The sequence below is a fragment of the Podarcis erhardii genome (genome assembly GCF_964252035.2).
Source record: "Podarcis erhardii genome assembly, chromosome: 8".
Classification (NCBI taxonomy): Eukaryota; Metazoa; Chordata; class Lepidosauria; order Squamata; family Lacertidae; genus Podarcis; species Podarcis erhardii.
The window spans coordinates 87516742-87540884 of record NC_138499.1 but is presented as its reverse complement, the minus strand read 5'-3'; the positions used below and the strand labels follow the sequence as shown (position 1 = coordinate 87540884).

Sequence of the window (24143 nt, the reverse complement as noted above, 5' to 3'; positions counted from 1 at the left end):
TGCTTTGAGCCGCGTCTCCCCTGCCCCTGCTGGCCCGCCGCCGGCAGGATCGCCCTCTCCGCGCAGCGCAGCGCAGCGCAGCGCAGCGCATCGGCGCCGCCTCTGCCTGCCTCCTCGGGGCTGCGCAGCTCGCGGGCCGGACGCAACCCTCCCCGGCCCTGCTCTGGCCCCGCGCTCGGCCCGCCCCGCGAACCTCCGCCTCTGCTGCCCTGGTGGCCGGAGCGGCGGCGGGAGAAGCCGGCATTCTTTTTTTAAAAAAGATATTTATTAAATTTTTAACAAGAAAAGAGTTACAAAACAATAAACAAAGAACACAAGAAAAATACAAAAACCAGAATTTAACATAAAAAGAAAAAAAAGAAAAATCCCTCTTACTAATATCTTACCACTCAATTACTTATTTTCCTGACTTCCTCACACCTCCCTTTTTTGTATTCCATTTAAAAATTTGTTCAGCAAATTCATACCCTCTTAATTTACCCTTAGTTATTTATCCTCACATATTATAACTTCAAATTTTCATCTGATATCAATCCATTCTTGCATATTCTTATTTTACCTTATTACTAGAACCACTTCATTTCATTTCAACGTCATTAACATTCAATCATTTTGGGAGAAGCCGGGATTGGGGCGAACCAGGGGCAGCTCTGCCGGCAGCGACGGAAGAAAGGGGTCGTGCGCGGGTGGGCAGGGTGCCGCTCGCCCCGCTCAGGGATCCCCGGCCCTTGGAGCCCGGCGGTCTAGGGAGGAACTGGGCCGAAGAAGAAAAAATGCCTTTAAAAATAATAATAATAAAGTAGTGAGTTACGTTTAAAGATGATGATAATAAAGGCTGACAATTCAGGGCACGGGCTTGAATTCTGCCCGAGGGGTCACTCTCAGGCAAGGCCCCCAAGTAGCCATAGCTGCCCCGTACGGACTGGATAGGAGGAGTAACCTGCAAGTCAGCCCATTCATATGTAGAGTTAGCACACCAGTGATAAGTGTGCATGCGGTATTGGTATGGTCATCCAGCCTGCAAATGGATCCACTCACATGGTGCTGTGCCATCTATATGCACACTTACCGTACATACGGACAAGCCCAAGGCTGCCCTCCGCCCACTTTCAGCCCACGATTTCTTACTGGAGTGCTTGGCATACAGGAAGATTGACTACTCGGAGAGACAATGCCCCTGTGACTCGGGACAAATAGAAACGTCAGAGTATGTCCTTCTCCAGTGACCCTATCACAGAGGCATTCGTATTATCCGGATTTCCCCACTACTTCATAAGTACCCAGGGCGCACAGGGCAATCCTATACCCCCCTGCTGCTCTCAGATACCAGTCCTTGCAACAACATACAATGTTGCTAGATTCTGCACTGCAGTGCTCAAAATTCGTCGGAGGATGACCTGCGCCAAAACCCAGATTTAATGAACATATGAGTGCTCTGTAAATTGTTTTTTTTTTATAATAATTTTTATTCAGTTTTTAAAACACATAATTAAAAGATAAACACATCACAAAATACAAACAAACATAAACAAATCAAACATAAATAAATTCATAATCTTATTTTCTTGTAACTTCTTTCAATCGACTTCCCCTTACCTCCCTTTCACTGCATCCTTATTTTAAAATTTTTTAGCAACCCTTTAGTCAATTTATCCATTTAGTTCCCTTCATTAAATTCCCGTAAATTTATTAATTACAACTGTAGTTCTCTGCTTCTTACCCCTTGACATCTTAACCCTCCTCAATTTTACAACAGTTTTTAAGATATATTTTAAATTTCTTCCAGTCTTCTTCCACTGCCTCTTTCCCCTGGTCACGAATTCGGCCAGTCATCTCTGCCAGAGTGCTCTGTAAATTGATAGTTAAAGTCTTTTATATATCAACCGTATTCTTTTAGCTTCTTTTAAATTCTTATAGACTTTCACATTCACCTTCTGTTTTAGTACCTTTTAGCTTTCCAAAACGCTTTTCAGATTTTAAATGACTGTATCCCACCGTTTTATGCTGGTCTAAGACTGTAATAAAGATTTGTATTGTACTGGAGTGCTCAGATACTCTCAGAATCACGGAGATTTTCTCAGAAGCAGCACCTGGTCATATCTCTAGACCAGGGGTCAGCAAAGCTATTCAGCAGGGGGCCAGTCCACTGTCCCTTGGACTCTATTTTTTTTGGGGGGGGGATGAACGAATTCCTATGCCCCACAAATAACGCAGAGATGCATTTTAAATAAAAGTACGCATTCTCCTCATGTAAAAACACCAGGCAGGCCCCACAAATAACCCAGAGATGCATTTGAAATACAGTGGTACCTCAGGTTACATACGCTTCAGGTTACATACGCTTCAGGTTACAGACTCCGCTAACCCAGAAATAGTGCTTCAGGTTAAGAACAGTTTCAGGTTAAGTACGGACCTCTGGAATGAATTAAGTACTTAACCCAGAGGTACCACTGTAAAAGGACACATTCTATTCATGTAAAAACACGCTGATTCCTGGACTGTCCGCGGGCTGGATTTAGAAGGCGATTGGGCCGGATCCAGCCCCCGGGCCTTAGTTCGCCTACCCATGCTTTAGACCAAGCTCTAGCTGTGAAGTAGAAATATTGTATTCTAAGGGCTGCAAGGCCACTACCTTGTCGTGCAGAAGTTACATCTGGCCCGATTTACCTATTCCTTACGGTGAAATTGATTATGGTCCTTATGGTTTTAAATTTATGCAGGTTTATTGAGGCTGAGATAGGATAGCCCTAGCAATGCAGTCTGCTCTGTACTGTTAGGATTGCCGGGGATTAGTAAGCAACAACCCTGCAATGAGTCAAGTGTTAACATTGCAGGTCAGAGGTGGGGCTGAGGCTGGTTTGGATTCCCCAAACAAAACATCCTGTGGGTTGCAGCAAAGGCTAATCTACATAATTTGCCCCCTCAGCCACCACCCAGATCAAATCCAGTGCTAAATTGCACACAAAAGCCTTCCATGCAGCTGCACTTCAAAGTATTTTAAAACTCAGAAAAATTATTATTTTTGGAATGAAATTGGATGTGAGTTGGGGAAGAGTAGGAACTCATCTCTTTGCTGGTATGATGTCTATCAGTGGGATCTGGATCTGAACGAATGGTAGATGGGTTTAGCTAATCTCAGGCCTAGCAGCAACTTCCTATTTCCTTTCCAACCAATCTCAGGACACTGGGAGGCTCCCTGAGTCACAGGCCAAACAGGAAAGCTCCCCAGCTGTATTTAGTGGGACCCCTCCTCCAATCATGAGCCACCTCATTTCCTGGATGTCTTTGCTGGGTCTCTGAAAAAGGATTGTCTTGCCTTCTCTGCTCCTACTGGAAGAGTGCTGCTGTTAACCACCAACTAAACTGAACTGGGCCAAAATCCTAAATCAAGAAGTTGTCTCAAAATCTGTGCTGCTGTAGTATTCTGCATATCAGCGAGTTGGGGGGTTGGTTTCGCTTCCTTAGCTTTCTATATACATCAGCTTTCTATATACAGTGAGATTTTTTCTAGCAGATAATGAATGTTGGACTCTGATAGGAAAGAGATGTTCCTATTCCCCTCACCCTCATACAGAAGCTGTGCCTTTAAAGAATAACTTGAAACTGATTCACACTGAATGAATACTAATTCTTCATACTAACATAATTTGCAGTCTGCATCTGATCTGGGAAGGTCCCTTAAATGGGGAAGCACAGATAATTCCTTGTTTCTGAGTCTAGAAATCCAGTTCTGATTTGCTACTTATGAGACTGGTGAGTCATGACCGATTCTGAGCCAGTGCGGGAGGAGATTGCATGAAAGCCTTCTTCACCACCACTGTTTGTGGCCCTGGTGGTGACTTTCTTCTCCAGTGCTGTTCAGTCAGCTGGAGTTGTGCTACCTCTCTGATCTCTTTCCCCCTTCTCTCTCTCTCACCCCCCTGAGGAAAGTGGTAGATCATCCACCTTGCAAGCAGAAGGTCTCTGTTTCAATTCCCAATGGCATCTGCAGGTAGGGCTGGGAGAAACTTGTGCCTGAAACCCTGGAAAGCGGCTGGAAAGCTGGAAAACAGCAAGATGGACCCATGGTCTGACTCACTACAAAGCAGCTCCTTATGTTCCTATGTTGTTCATGTGTCACACTCCATCTGATAGCACTTTACAGATGCAGCAAGTTAAAATTCCTACTTTTAACACAAGCTTTGCTTATCAAGGTTGACAAAAGGTTGCCTTGTGCGTGTTTTGCTGAGAGCTGTTAAACTGCACATGCTGAGAGTGTTGCTTCTTGCTGTTGTATGTTTGTATCATGGAGTGGATGGCGCTGTAGTCTAAACCACCAAGCTTCTTGGGCTTGCAGAGTGGTGCTCTGCCTCAGATTCTGCCAGCCTAGCAGTTTGAAAGCACGCCAGTGCAAGTAGATAAATACGTACCAGTGCAGCGGGAAGGTAAAAGGCATTTCATTGCACTCTGGCTTCCACCACGGTGTCCCATTGCACCAGAAGCGGTTTAGTCATGCTGGCCACATGACTCAGAAAAGCTGTCTATGGACAAATGCTGGCTCCCTTGGCCTGAAAAGTGAGATGAGCACCACACCCCATACAGTGGTACCACGGGTTACAAACGCTTCAGGTTACAGACGCTTCAGGTTACAGACGCTTCAGGTTACAAACGCTTCAGGTTACAGACTCCACTAACCCAGAAATAGTACCTCAGGTTAAGAACTTTGCTTCAGGATGAGAACAGAAATCACACGACGGCAGCAGAAGGCCCCATTAGCTAAAGTGGTGCTTCAGGTTAAGAACAGTTTCAGGTTAAGAACAGACCTCCAGAACGAATTAAGTTCTTAACCCGAGGCACCACTGTAGTCGCCTTTGACTGGACTTAACAGTCCAGGGGTCCTTTACCTTTGCCTTTTTATCTTTTGTTTGTATCATGCTTTAACTGCTGGGATCTTAAGGAGTATAATTGTCTTCATTTCCCCATTTTTAATCTTTACAACAGCCCTGTATGGTAGCCTCAGCTGAGAGTTTGTAGTTCAGATAGCAAAGTTTGAAACTGCAATATTTTTTCCTTGTTGTTGTTTATCGATTTGTCAGGGTTGGCCAACTTTTTTTATTATTATTGTTTTGGTATCTTGCAGTAGGTAACAGAATTATAAAATGTAGCATTTAAAACAAGGGGGGCTGCTTTTCTGGGATTGTACAGGTTTGCTTTTCTTTACACAATCTGTGAATGGCATTCTGTATTTGTATGTGACTTTTCCTTCCAAGAGCTCAAGGTCATGTACATCTATCCTGCCCTTCCCATTTGCAACAGCCCTGTGAGGTAGGCCAGGCTAAATTAATATATGTGCATAACTAGCAGTTCTTGCTAATAGATTACAGAGGGAGAAATGCAGGGGCCCCAATCCACATACAGTGTACCAGCCCCAAGTAATCCCATTGACATCTGTGGCTTAGCATTATGTATGAATGTGAATGCCACCTCCCAGCCACCCTGTGCCATCTGAGGGTGCCGCATTCCAGACTTACAATACGTAATGTCAACTTTCGGTGAATAGTCCAGGACACTGCTAGTGGGATTGTCCCCCGAGTGCCACCAAATGGCTCTAAAAGGCTAGAATGCAAAGCAGCAAGTGTGAGAATCCCTCTACCCCACCCCCACCGAGCTCTTGGCAGATGCACACTGATAATTCAGTCTGCGCAGAAAGGATACCTCAGGTCATTGGTCCTGTGGTGTCCATTCCTACGCACTGAGATTCTGCGGACCTGTCAGGGCCACCTGAAAACCATCATCCCATGCACAATTGTGGTGCTTCCCAACAAGTTTCACAAACAGGGAAGGAGACAAGAGCAAACTGTGACCACTGGTCATATATGCACTTTTTGAAAAGTAGTGCTGAACGGCCCCCCTGGTGAGTCTGTGTCTCTTGGAAAGTGGGGAGTTGGAGGGCAGGGAGCTTTGTCTTCTGTTGGGTGGGCGGGCATGGGGTGGCTCTGTGGGAGCTGCTGTGTTCTGGATGGTGGAAGGCCTCATCCAGCTCACAGGACGGCGATGAGCTGTGCATCCAGATCCTGGCCTCAGGCCTCGTCGTCACTGAGGCTCATCTTGGCTTCAGACAGACCGCTCTCGTCGATGTTCTCCAAGGAGTCAGAATGCTGCAGGGAGAGCTCAGCTAGGCTAATGCTGGGCAGTGTGTTCTGTTCTGGGTACAACCAAGGCTTAAAGCCAGGGTCATGCTTCCGTTTCCACTCTGGGTACTTCAGCCCTGCCTTATAGATCGTCTTCATAGCCTGTAAAAGGAGAGTAAGTTGGTAGTAGCCAAAAATCTGGTTGCTGACGTGTATTGTGTTTCTGAACTGAAAGCAAAGACCCACTTTTACACAAGCAGACAGAGGCAGCAGGCTCAGGGCTGAGACAGAGATACAGTAGATGACCTCTGTGAGCATAATAATAATAATAATAATAATAATAATAATAATAATAATAATTTATATACTGCCCTATGCCAGGAGGTCTCAGGGTGGTTCACATAAAAAGATCACAGTATATAAAATAGAATTCAGTCATGGCAGACTTTCCTGCCCTCAGAGGAGGCTAATTGATAGGAAGGGCATGGAGATTTCTTCTAAGAGCTGCCAGTTATTTAATTCCCTTATTGGGGCACACTAGCAGTTCTTTTGAGTCTCCCTAATGTCCCAGAGCAAACAATTTGGTTGAAGGGCTGGCATGCCCATGAGGTGCAGTAAGCTGCCTTGGGCAGCTGCATCACATTTTCCATAAGCACAGCCCCCCCCCCCCGCTGCCACACTGCCTCTGCCTCTTCTGTGGGCATGATGCTGCCATGGGCTCCACCACACTTGCACCTCGATGGGAGTGGCAGTGGGGGGGTGCGTGCAGAGGAGGAGGTGGTGATGGGCCCATGGCAATGGCAGGGAGTGCCCATGGTGTGTGGGTGGGTTGGGGGGGGTTGCCTTAAGTGGCAAAACATCCTGGGCCACCCTTGTTTGGGAGCAGCTGGTCTTAAAACTGAAGAGCACAGCTCTTCCATATTCTAGCTTTGCAGAGCTACACTTTTTGACAATGTTGTGGGATGTGAAACACAAGAGCACTCAAGTACAACATTCCTAGAGTGAACATGCTTACACATGGGGAGGAATGTTTGTCCAGCCAGCAGGTAAACTTCCTGTTTCCTTCTGGGCTGGGATAGACTTCTTCTGCATGTGACTAGAGGTGGGCGTGGCCTCACCTGTGCAGGTAACGACAAAAGCATAGGGCAGGGCAGCCATCTCTCTCTCTTTTTGACTACATGCATCGAAGAAGCAACATCTACTTAGCCAAAGATGCTCTAGCCAAGAGAGGACAAAAGGACTATCTTCTTATGAGATAGTTTCCAGGTGTATGTTACTTTTCTAAAATAAGTCTGCCTTCTGGGATCCGATTGTGAACAGAATGTGAGTAAACTCTTTTTATGCTTTTATAGAAGATTGTGTTGTGTCTTATCTTTTATGAGGGAATAAGGGGAAAATACCAGAACAGTTATTATAGAGGCTTTAGCGAGCCTGAGCAAACGCATCCGCTGAGTTTAAAAGGGGAATGTTTCTCTGCTAAATTGTGAACTTGTTAACACAAGTTGGAAAGGCTATTATCAGACAATATATCCTCTCCTGCATCCCTGAACATTCCCACAACTGTGCCAATATGGACAGTTATTCCCTGCCCCCTACCAAGCCTGCTTAGCAACTTGCTTCAGTCATCGCCATCCTGCCACATGGATGTGCCCACACAACTCCAACTTACCTTTGGTGCCACGTACTGAGACGCTTTATTCACCACCCACTTTGGTAATGAACCTAAAAGAAAACCAGATCCACTCGTTACCAAAAGCTGTTGCACACAAGTATCTCTGCCATGATAACTGCTGTATTTTCCCACCATTCCTACACAGAGAAGAGCCCAGTCTATTGTGCCCCATGGGACAGGTGCGTCACCCATCGCTGTGGGTCCTTTGGTTATCCTTTGCTATCCTGCAAGGCTCCTCTCCCCAAAGCACACCCACCAGCCCCACACCTGAGATATGGTGCAAGTAGAGATGTGGCTGAATTGGCTGCACAATCAAGTTCAACTGATGGTGGCGAGTTCAGTAATGCAGGATCAGCTGAGTGAGCAGGTCCTTCATGTGGAATTCGATCACACAGCCAATCCCCGCAGAGAGCAGGGTTAAAGCCCCCCTTCTGCACACTGCCTCCCTGCCAGGCACTCGGGAAACATGGTGCCAAGGCCTTCGACTCGCGAGTGATGTCATAACAACCTCAGATGATTGCAATCTAGCCTGCTCTGCCAAAAATGGTTCCTACCTGTGCCTTAGGAAATCTCCCCTTTATTTATCACCCTGAACCCTCAACACTGACTTGGGCACTGCCTTGAACAATTCCCCCCCCCCTCTCAGGCTTTGTCTTTTCCCAGCCACAACCTGGGCGTAAAGATGCTCACCTCGAGGGTCTACTTGGGTGAGGTAGTAAAGAATGCAGCCACTCTTGTCCGTTGCCTTGATCAAGTAGCCCGTCTGCAGGGATACGGCCCTCACGCAGTCCTTTCGGGGTGGGTACTTCTGCAGAGAGACCCCACAGTTTAAGGCTTGGTTCATACATGCAGTCACCAACATGAGTGCCCGCTTGAAGAGGAACTCGTGAAGGCACTGAATCACACAATAAGCCCTTTGTGGAAACAGATGCATATGCACTAAGGGCCCTCAGATGTAGGAGCAGGGCCCATGGAGGGAGCAAAGGAGGGAAAGGAAGAAACTGGTGGAGAGCCAAACTGAGAAGCAGCAGCAGCAGCAACCCCACTGAAGAGGCTGCCAGTTCCCCACAGTGGCCAACTCAGGAAGAGGTGAGTGAGATATTATTGCTGCATAGCAGATAGAAATGATTCCCTTGACTTGGTGTAAGGCCATGGCTCAGTGCTAGAACACATGCTTTGTATTCAGGAGGCCCCAGGTTCAACCTCCAGTTAGCTCTGGAAGAGACTTGTCTGTCTCTGAAACCCCATAGAGCTGCTGCCAGCTACTCAGCCAGATAGAGCAATGGTTTGACTCTGTAGAAGGCAACTTCCTAGCTTCCTTTGAGTAAAGGCATGCTTTTAATGGGCTTAAAGGATTACAAATGAGGTAAGGGCTTGAGAAACTGGCATGGCTGAGAGAAGGGGGTTGAGGGAGAAGGAATTCTGTGTCTCTGCATGAGCAAAGGAAGAGAAGAGATGGGGTGGGGGGAAACCCCTTGCTCTATACCCCTTCCTCTTCCTTGCCAGCAGGGTACCAAGCCAGGGATGACGCCCATCCCTGCTTCCCATTCTGAACTGCAAGGCAGGACCGCAAGCACCACCCAAGGATCAGCTGTGAGGAGCTGAGAGCATGTGGCTCACTGGATGTTTGACGCTGTAGTTGATGATCATGTAGTCGTGACCAAGGGGCAGCCAGGAGCGCAAGGTAACAAAGTCCCTATTCTTCAGAGGACTTGGGCACCTCCCTGCAAGAGAAAAAACACGGTTAGCAAGAACATACTGAAATTAAAAACCCCAGGAGGAAATAATGCCTCACTAGAGACGTTGCCTAGAGAACATGGTTCACCCCTGTTCTGTTCTGGGGACATAACACCGGCCTATAGAGATGTGTTTTGAATAGCGCTATATAAATACCAAGCATTAATGAAGCAGCTCCAGTGTGTGTACCTGGATCTACCTGTCCTTGCTAAATGTTTTCCTGACTTGAGCAGCAAAGTATTCCCTGCTAGTTCTACCTCAGCCATTCCTTCCCCAATGCCCATTCAGAACCCCACATTAAAAGAAAAAGGAATGCCATGTTTGCATTCCATGTTTCGGGCAGACATTAGTTGAGCAAATATTCATTTTATTTAATGTGCATGGCAGAATGTAGAATGTGGCATTCTGCTCAGAAAGCCATTCAGCTGGAAGAGACCTCAGGAAATCCACTGTTACAGCACCCCTGATAGGTGGTCATCCAGCTACAGCTTAAAATCCTTGCTGAGTTTTTTGTTTTCTTTTGGGGGATGCAAGAAGCTCAGGACTAAGGGTTTCAGTGCAGGCCTACCAATGGCTACTCAGAAAGAAGTCCTGAATTACTCTCAGGTAAGTGGGTCTAGGATTGCAGTGGAGTAATCCAGTGGCATTCTCAAGATACACCAGCCCCAAGCCCAGCAGCCCCTCTGGGCTCAGATGGGGACGTAGCTTAGAGGCACAAGAAGTGCTTTCTTCTAGGAAGCCACATAATCTGTCAGGGGTTCCATGCCCGTCAAGTGCAAGAAGCAAGGTTGCTCACAGGAGTAATATCCAACATCCGCGTTGACAGTCAGGCGCCCAATGTCATGGGTCTCAATCATGTTGGAGTCCCACTTCTTGCGGTAACTGGTGTCATGTAGAACATCATAGAGAGTCTCTGGAGGCACATCACGGCAGACAATGCGCATCTGTGTGGCAAGGAATTTGTGTGATCATGCACTGAAAAACTGATAGCAAGCACAGCAGCGGTGTCATCAGACTCTGAGGCAAAACATTTTACCAAGGGGTGGTGCAAAGGCTGAGCAAGTGAGAGGGAAATTGTAATAAAACAAGCTGCAAAGTCTGCACTTTAAAGCTCCTTTATTTGCTCCAGATTTTTCCTCACAAAAACTTGCTCTTTAAAGCTCTATCAGAGCAAGCCACTAAAAACCTGAATGGATGCTTGTCCTGACTGGCTATTAAGGAGCGGGTTTTCACAGGAAAAGCTCCAGAGCAGTAGCAACAAACAAAAGAAACACGTTTGGACGGAGCTTTTAAGCACAGATCTGTTCCTGGAAAGAATGGGGCAAAAAGTGAGTGTCACTGAGCCTTCCTTTTACTTTACACATTTTCTGCATACAGGGAGTTGAGGGTTACCTAAGCTTCAGTCTGAGCTGGTACAATCCAGCAAGAGCTGCATGACGTGGCTCTTCAGATTCCATCACTTTGTTAATAGTCAGATCTTCTGTAATGAGACGCCTTAACCCAAAACAAGGTCAAGTGCACTTAGACCAAGCTTTTCTCTTCAGTTGGCTTAGCTCAAACAATCCATCACAAGCAAATGTGTGGAGCAGGAGTCCATTTGGAACAGAAGCAGATAACTTGGGGAGAGGTCAATTATGTGCCAGGAAAACCTGGATTCTGAAACTTTAAAGATTATGCAAAATCAATAAAATGGCAGCTATGTGAATATTTTATGTGATTTGTTAATATAAGTGGATTTCGTTTACTGTATTTTTCACTCTATAGGACACACCTGACCATAACACATACCTAGTTTTAAAGGGGGAGAACAAGAAAAAAATAATTCTCCCTCTCTGCGCAGCGCCCCTTCAGCTAAGCAGCAGAAGAAGCGGAGTCCCTTCCATTTCTTCTCCCGCTTCCCTGAAGGGGCACTGCGCAGAGAGGGAAAGCTGCGCAGCGCCTCTCCAGCTAAGCAAAGCCAGGAGAGCAAGAGGGATCGGTGTGCACCGACCCCTCTCGCTCCCCAGGCTTCAGCAAAAGCAACACGAAGCCTCTGGAGGCTTCGGGCGGCTATCCCTGAAGCCAGGAGAGTCTTCCTCTCCTGGCTTCAGTGGAAGCAACGCGAAGCCATGGAGCCTGCATTCACTCCATAAGACGCACACACATTCCCCCTTAATTTTTGGAGGGGAAAGGGTGCGTCTTATAGAGCGAAAAATACGGTATTTTGTTTAGCATCTTCTGGTATTGAACATATAACTTCTCACAATCCCAAAGGTTTTACTCTCAGTTGTGAGGTGCGATGCAATAGCCCCTGTGTCTGACGTCTTTGCTTCCTGCAATTATATCCCACCTTCCCCATTAGGAACCCCCGAGGTGGTTTACCAGTTTCAAACACTAAAACAAATGAACAGTATAAACTGTAGAGCCACATAGCCCTCTCAGGGTGTCTGGTGGTGGTGCAAGTGTCCTGGCCTGGGCCTCTCTGGCTTTCTTAAGGTCTTTCTTGCATGACGCAGCTCTGAGCTTCCAGTTCCCAAGGAGATGGAGAATCCCAAAGGATGCTCCAGGAGAGAGGCAGCTGGCCTGAGAAGAAATTCCTCAGCCGCTCCTTGAGGGTCTGCATCTTGAACACATCATCCAGGCATTGGAATTTGGGGAACATCTGTCCCCTCTCTTCATCTCCACATGTTTAAATGTTGTCGTTCAAAGAAGCCCATCTATTCCTTCCACCAATCAGGGAGCTCAAAAAGGGGCAAATTTCCATAGTCAGCACACGACACCCTCGGGAAGTGACTGGGGGTTGGGGGTAACATCCTTAAGGAGGCCCACTCCTCTGCCACCCATTAATCCTGCAGGTAGAGAATAATGCTGAGACGCTTGGGAGTGTTCAAAGCATTTCATATACAGAGCAAGGACCCACAAAGAGTCAGCCCTCCTCAAAAGCAATTCAATTTCTGTTTCAATGAATAGGCCTTTGAATACAAGGTGACCATGACTGGATGATGGCACGGTGGTGAAACCCTGCAAAAAGGGAGTGAAAGAAACATGGAAATACCAGATACTTGCCACTGAGCATTCAATTACATTAGTAAAGGAAAAAAATATGCATTTTAACACTGTGACAACAGATGGTGCTGTGGAGTCTCGTCTTTCGCCATCATAATTTCCCTTTTTGAAGTTTACAATGCGTTTTCCTGGAACACTTTTTTGATGTGTCTAGATCCACCCTGAGGAAACGATTCCAGATCTCATAAGTCTGCAGGTGGTTTCCGCCCTGAACTAGAGACCGAGGACTCGGCTACATTCTTAAAGAAACAGCAATTTGAATGTAACACCAGATGGCGCCAGAGAACAGGAAATTTTAAAACACGATTTCTCATAGAGATTTCTTTTCTTTTGTTAAAACGATCTGATTTCTGACTTATTTATAGCGTTTACCCCCCTATGTTTAGCTCCACCCCAGATTAGTGGTAACCAAAGTCACGACAACACCTGTCACTAAAGCTGTCTGTAGGATTAAGTGCCTCAGGCAGTTGGTACTTCATGGATCTACAGTATCTATCTGCATCTATCTCAGCTCAGTTCAATGAAAGCAATGGACTAAGATTAGCAAGATGGTATCTGCTGCTCATTATCCTGTTCTCATTTTTAATTAAATACTAGCCAGATGCCGAATGAAAAGAGCTATCCCTTTTTATACTGCCTTTTCTCTTTTTTGTCTGTATTTTCATCTTGGTATTCATGTACAGAAGAGCTCATATTATTCCATCAGCAATCCACGCACACATGGGGGGTGGGCTGGGGGCTTCCATTGTTTGGAAATGAGACCTCCAGATGCCCAATCTCCCTTGTCTGAAGATTAAATGTCTCTACACAGGAATTCTTTAGTCCAGCAGAGGAATATTTCAGAAGCGTGGATACCATCTAGAAGGGCCTTCCACCAACCGTGGCTGGTTTGAGAGCTATGGCCATTCCTGGACATGGAGAGTTGGTGCCTGCCCACCCGCACGGGGGAAGCCTGGCCAGCTGACAGCACTGGGTGGGCCCGAAGCAGACGCCCCACACAGGCGCCCCCAAGCGCAGCACGGCCTAGTGCTCCTCTCCATGAGTGCTGGTTCCTCCAATGCCAGAAGAAAAGCTCTGGGCCAGGCTGGGGGCACCTGCTTCGTGCTCCCTCTAAAGTCTGCACATGGGGCCAGGGGCCCTCTGGAGCACACACATGCCACTGACAGGCTGGAATTTTGATGACCATTACCTCATGTGAACAGTGTGAAAACCTCCACGTATAAGCAGCACTGATTTCACCATCAGTCTCCCTGCTTGCCATCTACACTCTGCCCAGCCCAGTAAGGCATGAGAAAAGAAGCCATTATCTCAGAACTTTCTCTCAGCCATGCAAACATTAAAGTCACAGGAATCCCTTTGAACATTCTGCTTAGAAATTCTAGACACACTTATTGAAAATAAATAAACTCCGCTAAGCACAGTGTGACTTTTTTTTTTAAAGTAAACATGTAAATCACAACTAACGGTTGGTTAAATGAAGAATCTTTGTGTACCCAAGTAAACCAGGTTCCATTGTATTGATCCCAGGCCTTTTAGATATGGAATAAGCAGCACCTCAGTGTCAATATGTGAGCACAAGAAAACGATGTGTGGAGCCAGTGAGTGAAAACTGAATCAGCCTCTTTCTGAGGGCTAACCACAACTCAAAAACTTGTGTCTTTATCTGCTATCAAATCCATATACAGTGTTCAATTCCCTTACATCTGAGCAGGACACTCAAAAACACAGAATGAGCCTTATCTTCCCCTATATCTATCTCAGTTCATGTCCAAGATACCTGAACAGGGATATTTCTGTCTGTAAAATGTGCTCGGAGGCTAAAACAGCAGAGATCCCTCACAGAAAAAAAAAGAAAGGGGAGAAGAGGATGAGGAAAAGGGAATGTGAGATCCAAAGGATCTTCCGGGACCTCTAACATTCTAGCTGAATTGCAACATTGCACATTCTGCAGCCTGGATTAATTTGAGAACTGAGCGCAGCAAGAGGGATGCTTGTTTTGGAGCAAACCTTTGTTTTGGAGTCCAGCATTCATGGGGCAGGAGCAGGAGAAGAGGCTCCTGGACAAATCAGAGGGGGCAGAAAGGGGGTGGACAGTGCTGCATCATCACCCATGATTCCCAAGCCCAGGCAGGGGCCCCTGGGTGGCATTCAAATAAGTTTTACTCAAAGCAGAGCCTCTGGAATTAATGTCGTGTTCATTAATTCCAATAGGTCTACTCTGAGTAAGCCATAGCTGAATGCCACCCCCTTACCTTGATTTTCTGCACAGTCTTGCTCTCCTGCTGCATTTGGGTCCACACTGCCACTCCTCCCTTGTTATACCGGCTGCTCCAGCCTTCCTGGCTTTCACACTGGTCCCGGAAAGTGTTGAAGTCGGAATCATCTGGGATGTAGGCTCGCTCTCCTTCCCCAGACATAGGTGCAGCTTCCTCCAGGGCCGCCAGGCTGCCTGCGAGAAGGAGCTGTGCAAATACCCACCCAGGCAAGAGAGGTTCCTGGCTGGCTACTGGGGAAGCTACACTGGGCTCAGCGCTGCCCTGGCCACTTCCCTCTCTTCCTTCATAACTCTCCCTCCCCAGCTCTATCAGGGGCCGCTCTGGGCCCCCAGCCCTGACTCTGGGAGAGAAGGGATGGCGGCGGCTACTGCTACATTCAGTGCCTCCATCAACTGCATGGCGTGGGCTCTTCAGAGCCTAGACGCTCCTCTCCTGCAGAAGAGTGACGGCTGCTGCTGGCAGTGTGGATGCCTTCTCAGTCCTGCCAAAGGGCACCAGGCCCCCCTGGGAAGCTTCTGCTATTTATGTGGGCAATCTGCAAGTGCACAAATACACACAGAGCCCATTTCGGTGCTCTATCCCCAGCATTCTCCAGTGCCTCCCCCCATGCCTCTTTCCTATCCCTCTCCTAATTTCTGCTTCTCTTAACCTGCCTCTGACTTTGCCGCACTGAGTTGCAGAACCAGCTGGGCACTTGCCAGCAGCAGCAGCAGCAGCCGCCGCTGGGTTCAGTTCTGCAGATGGTTAATGTGATGGCCTTGTTAATGCAGGATGCAGTCTAGTCTACTTACCCTGAAATGGAACTGTTGTGGGGGAGCTAGAGAAAATTCTAGATTGTGGAATAGGGATTCTGGAACAGGCAGAAGGTTGTGGGGATTGCCTCACACTGGCCATTCTCCTGGCATTACATTCTGAGGCAAAAAGGACATTCCAGATGTACTGGAGCATAAAGGGAGGGGTTTTCAGATTGTAACTCCTTCAGCTGTGACGAAGCTAGAATGTTCAGAGCTTTCAAAATGCTGTGGCCTCGTTAGAGATAGTGTGATGGCCTGGGATTCAGACTTGGATGCTGAACCTGAGGGATCCCAGCCTGCACAAGATTCCCCGCCTCCAGAACCAGCTGAGCCGGGGCTGGGGCTTGAGCCTGAAGGGTCCTCACCTGTGCTGGATCCTCAGGTGCAGGCATCAGCTGACTCTGCTCTGGCTCCTGAGGTGATGGAGGACCCATTGCCTGCAGGTGCTCCACTCTCAGCCCCATCAAAGAGAGCTGAGTTTGCCTCTGGGTCCAATAACCCTCCAGCCTCTCCTGAGCTGCAGAGGCTCAGGGCAGAGAGGCAGAGGGAACTAAGTTCTCTCAGGAGGAGTGCTTGCCTCCAGGCCAGGAGAGGCGAGTCACCAGAGGATCGGGGCTGCCCTATGCCTCGGGGCAAATAAAAGCCCCAAGTTGTGGGAGCAACATTGTTGGTTGCTAGTTCCTGCCTGAACTCTGTCCTGCTTTCCTGCCTGAGCTCCTGACCCGCCCAGGCTCCCTGCTTGCTTGCATGCCTGTCCCTAACTTCACCTGACTCTTTGCCCTGCACCCAGCTTCAGCTACTACGGACTGCCTCCACGTGGCATCTTTGACCATGGACCGGACTTGGACCTCACCTCTTGGGTAACCCATGGGACCAGCACAGTTAGGGATGTACCCGACCCAGGAAGAGGAGATCCCCTGTAACAAGGCAGATGCAGCAGGAGGCAGTAAGGGACCCCCATCTCAAAAGTCCCTTGAATCAAGGTTTCCTGCTAACAGCCCAGCAAGACCAGTTTTGCTTGTCACAATATTAATCACAATATTCACAATACTAACCACATTGAGAAATCTCAACAAGCAGAAGTAGGGATATCCAATGATTAGCAAACCCATTTAGGTGGTGATATGGGTATTTTGAGAAACATTTCAATAGCAGTATATATATTTTTAAGGTGCATATCCACAATAGAGCTCAGGTTTCTGGAAGTTATGGTGAGCAGGGAAGCAGTGACTGAGTGGAGAGGGAAGCGCACTGTGTCATCCAGTAGCCTGGATACACTTCAAAGCACTCACGTGTGGACAAAGATGCATGAATGCACACATGGAAACAGCCCAGGTATGCAATTGCACCCTGCTGTGGACACAGCCTAAACTCCACCATGTTCAAGGGGGCTGGTTCCCAGGCATGTGTCCACAGGACTACATCTGAAGCTGCTTTCAAGGGAAGCCTGTGATTGCACCAGCGTAGAGGCTTTGCAGTGCAGCTTGGGGAGAGGGTGAACCATGGGCAGGGGGAGAAAGGGTTAAACTCTCTCAAACGCACCTGCTCAGGATCCTGAAACTGTTTTGGCTTCCCTAAGTCTGCTAACTGCATCACAAAGCAGGCATTTTCTAGGCCCTGGCAGCAGGCTCATTACTTGCTATTTTTCTTTCTTTTTTTTAAAAAAAGATTTCTTTCAGAGAAAAGGGCTAATATGGAAGCAACTGAAGATAATAAAATATTCACTTTCTGTGCCAAAGGCTTCAGTAATGCTGTTGCTAATTCTAGGATATCTCCTGCAGGTGGCACCTGTGCTGAGTGCAGACTCCAGAGAAACACAAAAGATGCTTAATACAGCCGCCACGAGGCACAGATTTGGTGAGGATATTGCCTGCAAGCGCTGCTTTTCTGGGGATGACAAATTGCTTAATGAATGTCCAAGCCAAGTGCTTTGCACAGATTGCTCGTAGGCTGTGGAAGAACAAAACTCACATTTCACAAAAGACTTGGAGCTCATTGCAAAAAATAAAAAAATTAAAAATCACAGCAATACACACATCCAAGATGATTAATTGGACCTGTTTTTTCAAATAATACAGCTTCCCAGCTTAAACCTGTTTTAAACCTTGTGAGAAATAGTAATACCATAAAAATTCAAAGGAGGAGGAGAACTTTTCCATCTGCTTGTTCTGCTTCTAATTGCCACATTGTTTGCCTGGGGTTTCTGTAATTAACTAGACAGCCCTTCTAGTATACTATACAATCCACAAACCAGAGGATGAGAAACCATATGCTGCTCTATGTTTTAAGACCTGATTTTCCAAACCTAAATTAAGTATTTAAGGTTGGGGGAATCTTTTGCAGTCTGAGGGCCACATTTCTCCATGAGCTACCTTCCAAGGTATTCTTAAAGGTAAAGGACCCCTGACAGTTAAGTCCATTCGTGAACGACTCTGGGGTTGTGGCGCTCATCTCGCTTTACTGGCCGAGGGAGCCAACGTTTGTCCACAGACAGTTTTTCTGGGTCATGTGGCCAAAATGACTAAGCCACTTCTGGCGAAACCAGAGCAGCACACGGAAACGCCATTTACCTTCCCACCGAAGTGGTACCTATTTATCTACTTGCACTTTGATGTGCTTTTGAACTGCTAGGTGGGCAAGAGCAGGGACAGAGCAACGGGAGCTCACCCCATCGCGGGGATTTGAACCGCCGACCTTCTGATCGCCAAGCCCAAGAGGCTCAGTGGTTTAGACGACAGTGCCACCTGCGTCCTAAGGTGGTCCTTAGGTAGCAACTATGGACAGTCTCTCACAAAGAAACTTGCCTGACTAGTTCAACAATGGAATCCTCTATTTAGATTTTAGCCCTTGCTGGATCTAGGACCCCAGAAACTAGAAGGGGCTTAGGTATCATACAGGCTAACCCTGCAAACTCAGGGCAAGCCGTAGGCTCAGTGGTTTAGACCACAGCGCCACCCACATCCCTGTGTGGTATTCTTAGGATCATATCATTGTAGAGCTGGAAGAGAACCTGAGGTCATCTAGTCCAACTACCTGCAATGCAGGAAACTGAGATAAAGCATCCATGACAGGTGGTTGGATACCTTTGCTGAAAAACCTCCAAGGAAGGAGAGTCCACAACCTCCCAAGGAGGACCGTTCCATTGCCAAACAGCTCTTACCATCAGAAAAATTCTTCCTGATGTTTAGTCGGAATCTCCCTTCTTGTAACTTGAAGCCATGGGTTTGAGTCCTACCCTCCAGAGCAGGTGAAAACAAGCTTGCTGGATCAATGTTTCTGGGCATGTTTAGCCTGGAGAAGAGGAGGTTAAGGGGTGATATGATAGCCATGTTCAAATATATAAAAGGATGTCACAGAGAGGAGGGAGAAAGGTTTTTTCTGCTGCTCCAGAGAAGCGGACACGGAGCAATGGCTCCAAACTACAAGAAAGAAGATTCCACCTAAACATTAGGAAGAACTTCCTGACAGTAAGAGCTGTTCGACAGTGGAATTTGCTGCCCAGGAGTGTGGTGGAGTCTCCTTCTTTGGAGGTCTTTAAGCAGAGGCTTGACAACCATATGTCAGGAGTGCTCTGATGGTGTTTCCTGCTTGGCAGGGGGTTGGACTCGATGGCCCTTGTGGTCTCTTCCAACTCTATGATTCTATGATTCTATGATTCTATGATCTTCCATGTGTCAGCCCTGAAGATATTTGAACATGGCTGCCATGTCTCTTTTCTGTCTCCTCTTCTCCAGGCTAAACATACCCAACTCCTTCAAGCGCTCCTCATAAGGCTCATCTTGGTTGCCCTCCTCTGCACACATTCTAGCTCGTCAACATCCTTCTTAAATTGTAGCACCCAGAACTGGACATGGGACTCCAGGCATATTTTCTGCCCTAGATCATTGATAACTGCTGTCCCTTGGAGTAGACAGTTCTGAGTTAGATGGACCAATATTCTGACTTAATAGAAGGCAGCTTCACATTATCCATGAAACTGCATTGGATTTGAGATCTTTTTTAAATATGAAATTGTTTTATATGTGCTTTTATTGATAAATTGCTTTGAGATTATTCATAAATGGAATAAACACACACACACACACACACACAAAGTATTATTGAGGCATCTAACCATAAGCCTGCATTTTTATCAAAGCTTCTATATATTTCAATCAAGGCTTGTATTTAAAAATGAGCTTAAAAAGGATTTTCAAATGTTTCATGCCAGGCAGAGAAAACCTTGGCCATTCTCCTAAGACAAGAGGGCCCCATTGATTTATAGTAGAAAAACAATTCTCAAAGTCATAAAAAGGGAGAATTACATATGCTGCCCCAAGGCTGAGAAAACACCATTAGGAATGGGGAAGATAATACCAATGTGCCTCCCAGTAAAATGAGCCAGATCTTCTTTCTAAGGTTCAAAGGCCAAGAGCAATGGAGAAGCATCTAGCTGGCTGTGAAAGGAGGGGTGCAAACTGAAGAGGCTTCTTTTAAAAGTTGTGTTTTACTGAGTTTCTTCCTTTTTACTTTGAAAAGCTTTATTCTTTTAAGAGGCTACCTATGATAAATGTATGAAATATATTAGCTTAAATATATTGGCTTAAATGTAATTATGCAAAGGATTTAAGGAATGCTAGATTCTTATTTCATAGAGTCATATTGCAATAGGAGACCAGAGGGGCAAATGAGCCTAGCCCCCCCCTGCCAGACAGAAGACGCCATCCAAGCAGTCTTGATATATAGTTGTCAGGCATTTGTTTAGAAACATTAAATGAAGGAAATCTTTCAATGTTGATGTGAAACTCAAGATCCTTGACATCTGTTGAACATAAAAATGTAAGATTAAACATTTGTTTTAGAAGGCAATAGGGCAAGGAGGGCAAGAGGTGAGCTGGTAATTAAGATTCCATGTAAGATATATTATTACTTATATGTCATATATATAGCTCTTTGTCTCCCTTATAAGGGCAAGGAAATGGGTGTATCTTTTGTGGGTGTATCTTTTGTGATTGGTTCTAGCAAACAGCCAATAGGAATTTCAACCAGGCTGATTGGACAGAGGCAGCCACAGGAGGAGCAAAGGGGGCTGGATTAAGGGAATATAAGTGCTGGCCAGAATGGCAGGAGGCCAGGCCAGAGCTTGGTAACCATGTACCACTGTGCCTCTTATTTATTTGTCTGACAAATAAATTACTATTTTAATTTCTCTATTGCTGCGTTGAATATTTCATTCCAGCTAAGCGTTAACCACAAGCAGGGTGCTACATTTTATGGTGCCCTGTGACTCGGATAAGTGGTCTGCTGGAACGCAGCCCCTTCGCCCTACTGGGCAGGGTACAAGAGAGAGGACAACTGCTTACCCAAAGCGCGCACTGGTAAATTTTTCCAGGGGGAACGCAGAAGACTCGTCTGTCTGATACCCTGCTCACTGGCGGCGACGGACCGGGGGAAACAGGGAACCAACCAAGGGTAAGTGCACAAAGGGATTTTTGGCCCTCCAATTAATTAGGAGGAAGAGAAGTCTTGATCAAACTTCTGCGTCTCAGTAAGGGGAAACTGAGTACGCTAGGTGGTTGGGTACATCAGATGGTGGTCTGGTGGAGGAAAAGGGAAAAATTGGGAGGTAGAGTGTGGTGAAGTATCCAGCGCATTGTATGTGTGAGAAAGTACAGAGCAATCTGTAGCTGACCTGAGTGTGGAGTGGGCAGTACTTCGGTTCCTAGTGAGGCGACTCCATCTAGGCAAGGAAACCCACAAAGCGCGTCTGTGAGTGACTGAGTGGATACTTCACAGGGCCATACAATGGGAGTTGGGGGTTCAAAGGGGGAAAATACACCTCTTGAGTGTATGTTAAATAATTTTAAGAAAGCCTTCTCAGGGGCATATGGAGTCAAAATGACGCCAGAGCGCTTGAGAACGTTATGTGAACTAGAATGGCCAAAACAAATTACTGGATGGCCATCCCAGGGAACCTTTGATATAAATTTAGTGAGCAAACTTTGGACTGATATCGCCAAAGAAACTGGAGGGTGCCCAGAACAATTTCCATATATAGATTCCTGGCTGAGCACATTAAATAAAAATCCTCCATGGATAAGGGAATGCAAAGTCAAACGATGCAAATTATTGGCTGTAAAAGCCGAAGCTAGGAAAGGAATCTTGCCAAATAAACTCAAACCCATTTTTGAGGGGCCAGAGGAAGAGGTGCTTCCACCTCCACCCTATGCTCCACATCGAAGGGAGCTTAATCCAAACACTCCACCAGTTGTAACCCCAAGGCAAGAAACTGGAATGAATAATGGGAGTGGAGTCACAGAGTTTGATTCCTTGATAGATTATGATAAATATCTTCAGGAGGCATTGGAGTCCTATAATAAAGCCCAAGCAGAAGTGGTTATTCCACCTGTGACTCCTAATAGACCTCCATCTACAGTCTCCTTTAGTGGAACAACTGATTGCCCACCCCAAACCCCTGTACATCCAAGTCCCAGAGAAATATTACAGAAGTTACAGGGAGACCTTGCTCGGTCAGCAAGCAATACAGCCAGGCGTATAAAGCTGCTAAAAGAACGCCTTGCGACAGATACCATCCCCTATGATTTGAGGCCCCTAGAGCAAAATGAAGAGAAAGATCACGTAGTAGCCCCTCTTAGAAGAGTATTTGATGCACTTGAGGAGCCTGCGCTGGTTAATGGGCAACCCGGACCACGGCCACCTCGAACTTCGACCCTGCAATATATTCCATTCACAACTACAGATCTGATGAATTGGAAAACACACACCCCATCTTTTGCAGAAAAACCTCAGGCTATGATGGACTTGGTGACTTCAATAGTAAATACTCATAGTCCTACTTGGACAGATTGCCGCCAGCTCCTGAATACTCTGTTCACCACTGAGGAAAGGAGAGACATAATTGAAAAGGCACAGATATATTTGCGTGAGCAGGCCAGAGTGGGAAATATTTATAATATTGACCGTCATCTCCAAGATAACTTTCCCTTGGAAGATCCTAATTGGGATCCAAACAATGCAATTCACCTGGCCAGACTCACCACCTACCGCCAGACACTTGTGCAAGGTATCCGCAGGGCATGCCAGAAGCCCACTAATATGTCTAAAGTCTCAGAAGTAGAACAAAAACCAAATGAGAGTCCGGGAGACTTTTTAGAGAGGCTGCAAGAAGCCTATCGTATATGGACTCCTTTTGACCCTGAAGCCCCTGAAAACAGCAGAATGATTACTGCTACATTTGTGGCCCAGTGCGCTTCTGACATTCGTAAGAAAATTCAGAAATCAGAAGGATGGGAAGGGATGCTGATGAGCCAAATTATGGCCATTGCACGCCGAGTTTATCGGAATAGGGATGAGGCTGAGAAGCAAGAGAAGAAGAAGTGGCAGAAGGAAAAGATGGTAATGCTAGCCACAGCAGTGAAGCAAGACCACCGCCCCTTAAATGGAGGGCGAGGGCGAGGAAGGAATCCACCACTGGGAAGGAATCAATGTGCAAATTGCAAGAAGGAGGGTCACTGGAAGCGGGAGTGTCCTGAACCCCTGAGGTTGGAAGAAGTACGCCCAGGCCCAGGCCCAGGCCCAGGCCCAGGCTCCGGCCCAAGAAACCAGGGACGGGGACGGGGAATGATCCGAGATGGAAGATATCAGAGACCAGGACAGGGACGGAGTAGAGACAATTTCATTGGACTGGCAGAAGAGGATTTTACTCAAGACTAGGAACGACCGGACTCCATAAAGTTAGGCTTCCAGGAGCCCACGGTCACGATTCAATTAGGAAGCCATTTAATAGATTTTATGATTGATACTGGGGCTGAATACTCAGTACTCCCAGAACTATTGCAGAAAAAGGCATCCAAAAGTGTAATCATTAAAAGTGCCACTGGACAGTCAGCTAAGAGGTCTTTCCTCCAACCTTTGGAATGCCAGATTGGGGGACATCGTTTAACCCATCAGTTTTTGTATATACCTGAGTGTCCAATACCTCTCTTAGGCAGAGATATGCTGTCCAAATTGCAGGCCCAAATCACTTTCACTCCTCGAGGTCCAGAAATGAAACTGCCATCAAAAGCAGCAGGAATAATTACCCTCTCAGTACCTAAGGAACAATCATGGCGCCTAATGTCAGCCTTGCAAGTCCAACCCACATTGGATACAGAATTAAACAAGCTCCTCCGAACTCTACAGGTGCCACCAGGAGTATGGGCCGAAAATAGCCCACCAGGAATGGCTAAGAATATAGCTCCAATTGTAGTAACCCTAAAACCTATGGCTACCCCTGTATCTGTAAAGCAATATCCCTTACCCCGGCGAGCAGCGGAGGGCATCCAGAAACATTTGGACCGCCTATTAAAATATGGTCTGCTTAAGCCTTGCCAATCAGAATGGAACACACCCCTTTTGCCTGTTCGAAAACCTGGGACAGATGAATACAGGCCAGTGCAGGACTTGAGGCTCGTAAACCAGGCTATCGAGACCTTGCACCCAAATGTACCAAACCCATATACCTTGCTGA

General features: G+C 46.7%; 1 protein-coding gene across 5 annotated transcripts in view; it reads right to left on the bottom strand.

The window, feature by feature from the left end:
- Window positions 1-5834: 5834 nt before the first annotated feature.
- The window catches only part of LOC309347902 (START domain-containing protein 10-like), a 249966-nt gene continuing 231657 nt past the window's right edge, over window positions 5835-24143 (bottom strand). The window contains exons 1-7 of one of the 5 annotated variants that reach the window (XM_081872866.1): window positions 15632-15749; window positions 14817-15013; window positions 10316-10463; window positions 9403-9506; window positions 8473-8590; window positions 7780-7832; window positions 5835-6272 (exon numbers count right to left, since the gene is read on the bottom strand). In XM_081872866.1, coding sequence (XP_081728992.1) covers window positions 6060-6272; window positions 7780-7832; window positions 8473-8590; window positions 9403-9506; window positions 10316-10463; window positions 14817-15013; window positions 15632-15734 — 936 coding nt within the window. In that variant the 5' untranslated portion in view covers window positions 15735-15749 and the 3' untranslated portion in view covers window positions 5835-6059. The other 4 variants (XM_081872867.1, XM_081872868.1, XM_081872869.1 and 1 more) reach the window with 4 other exon arrangements.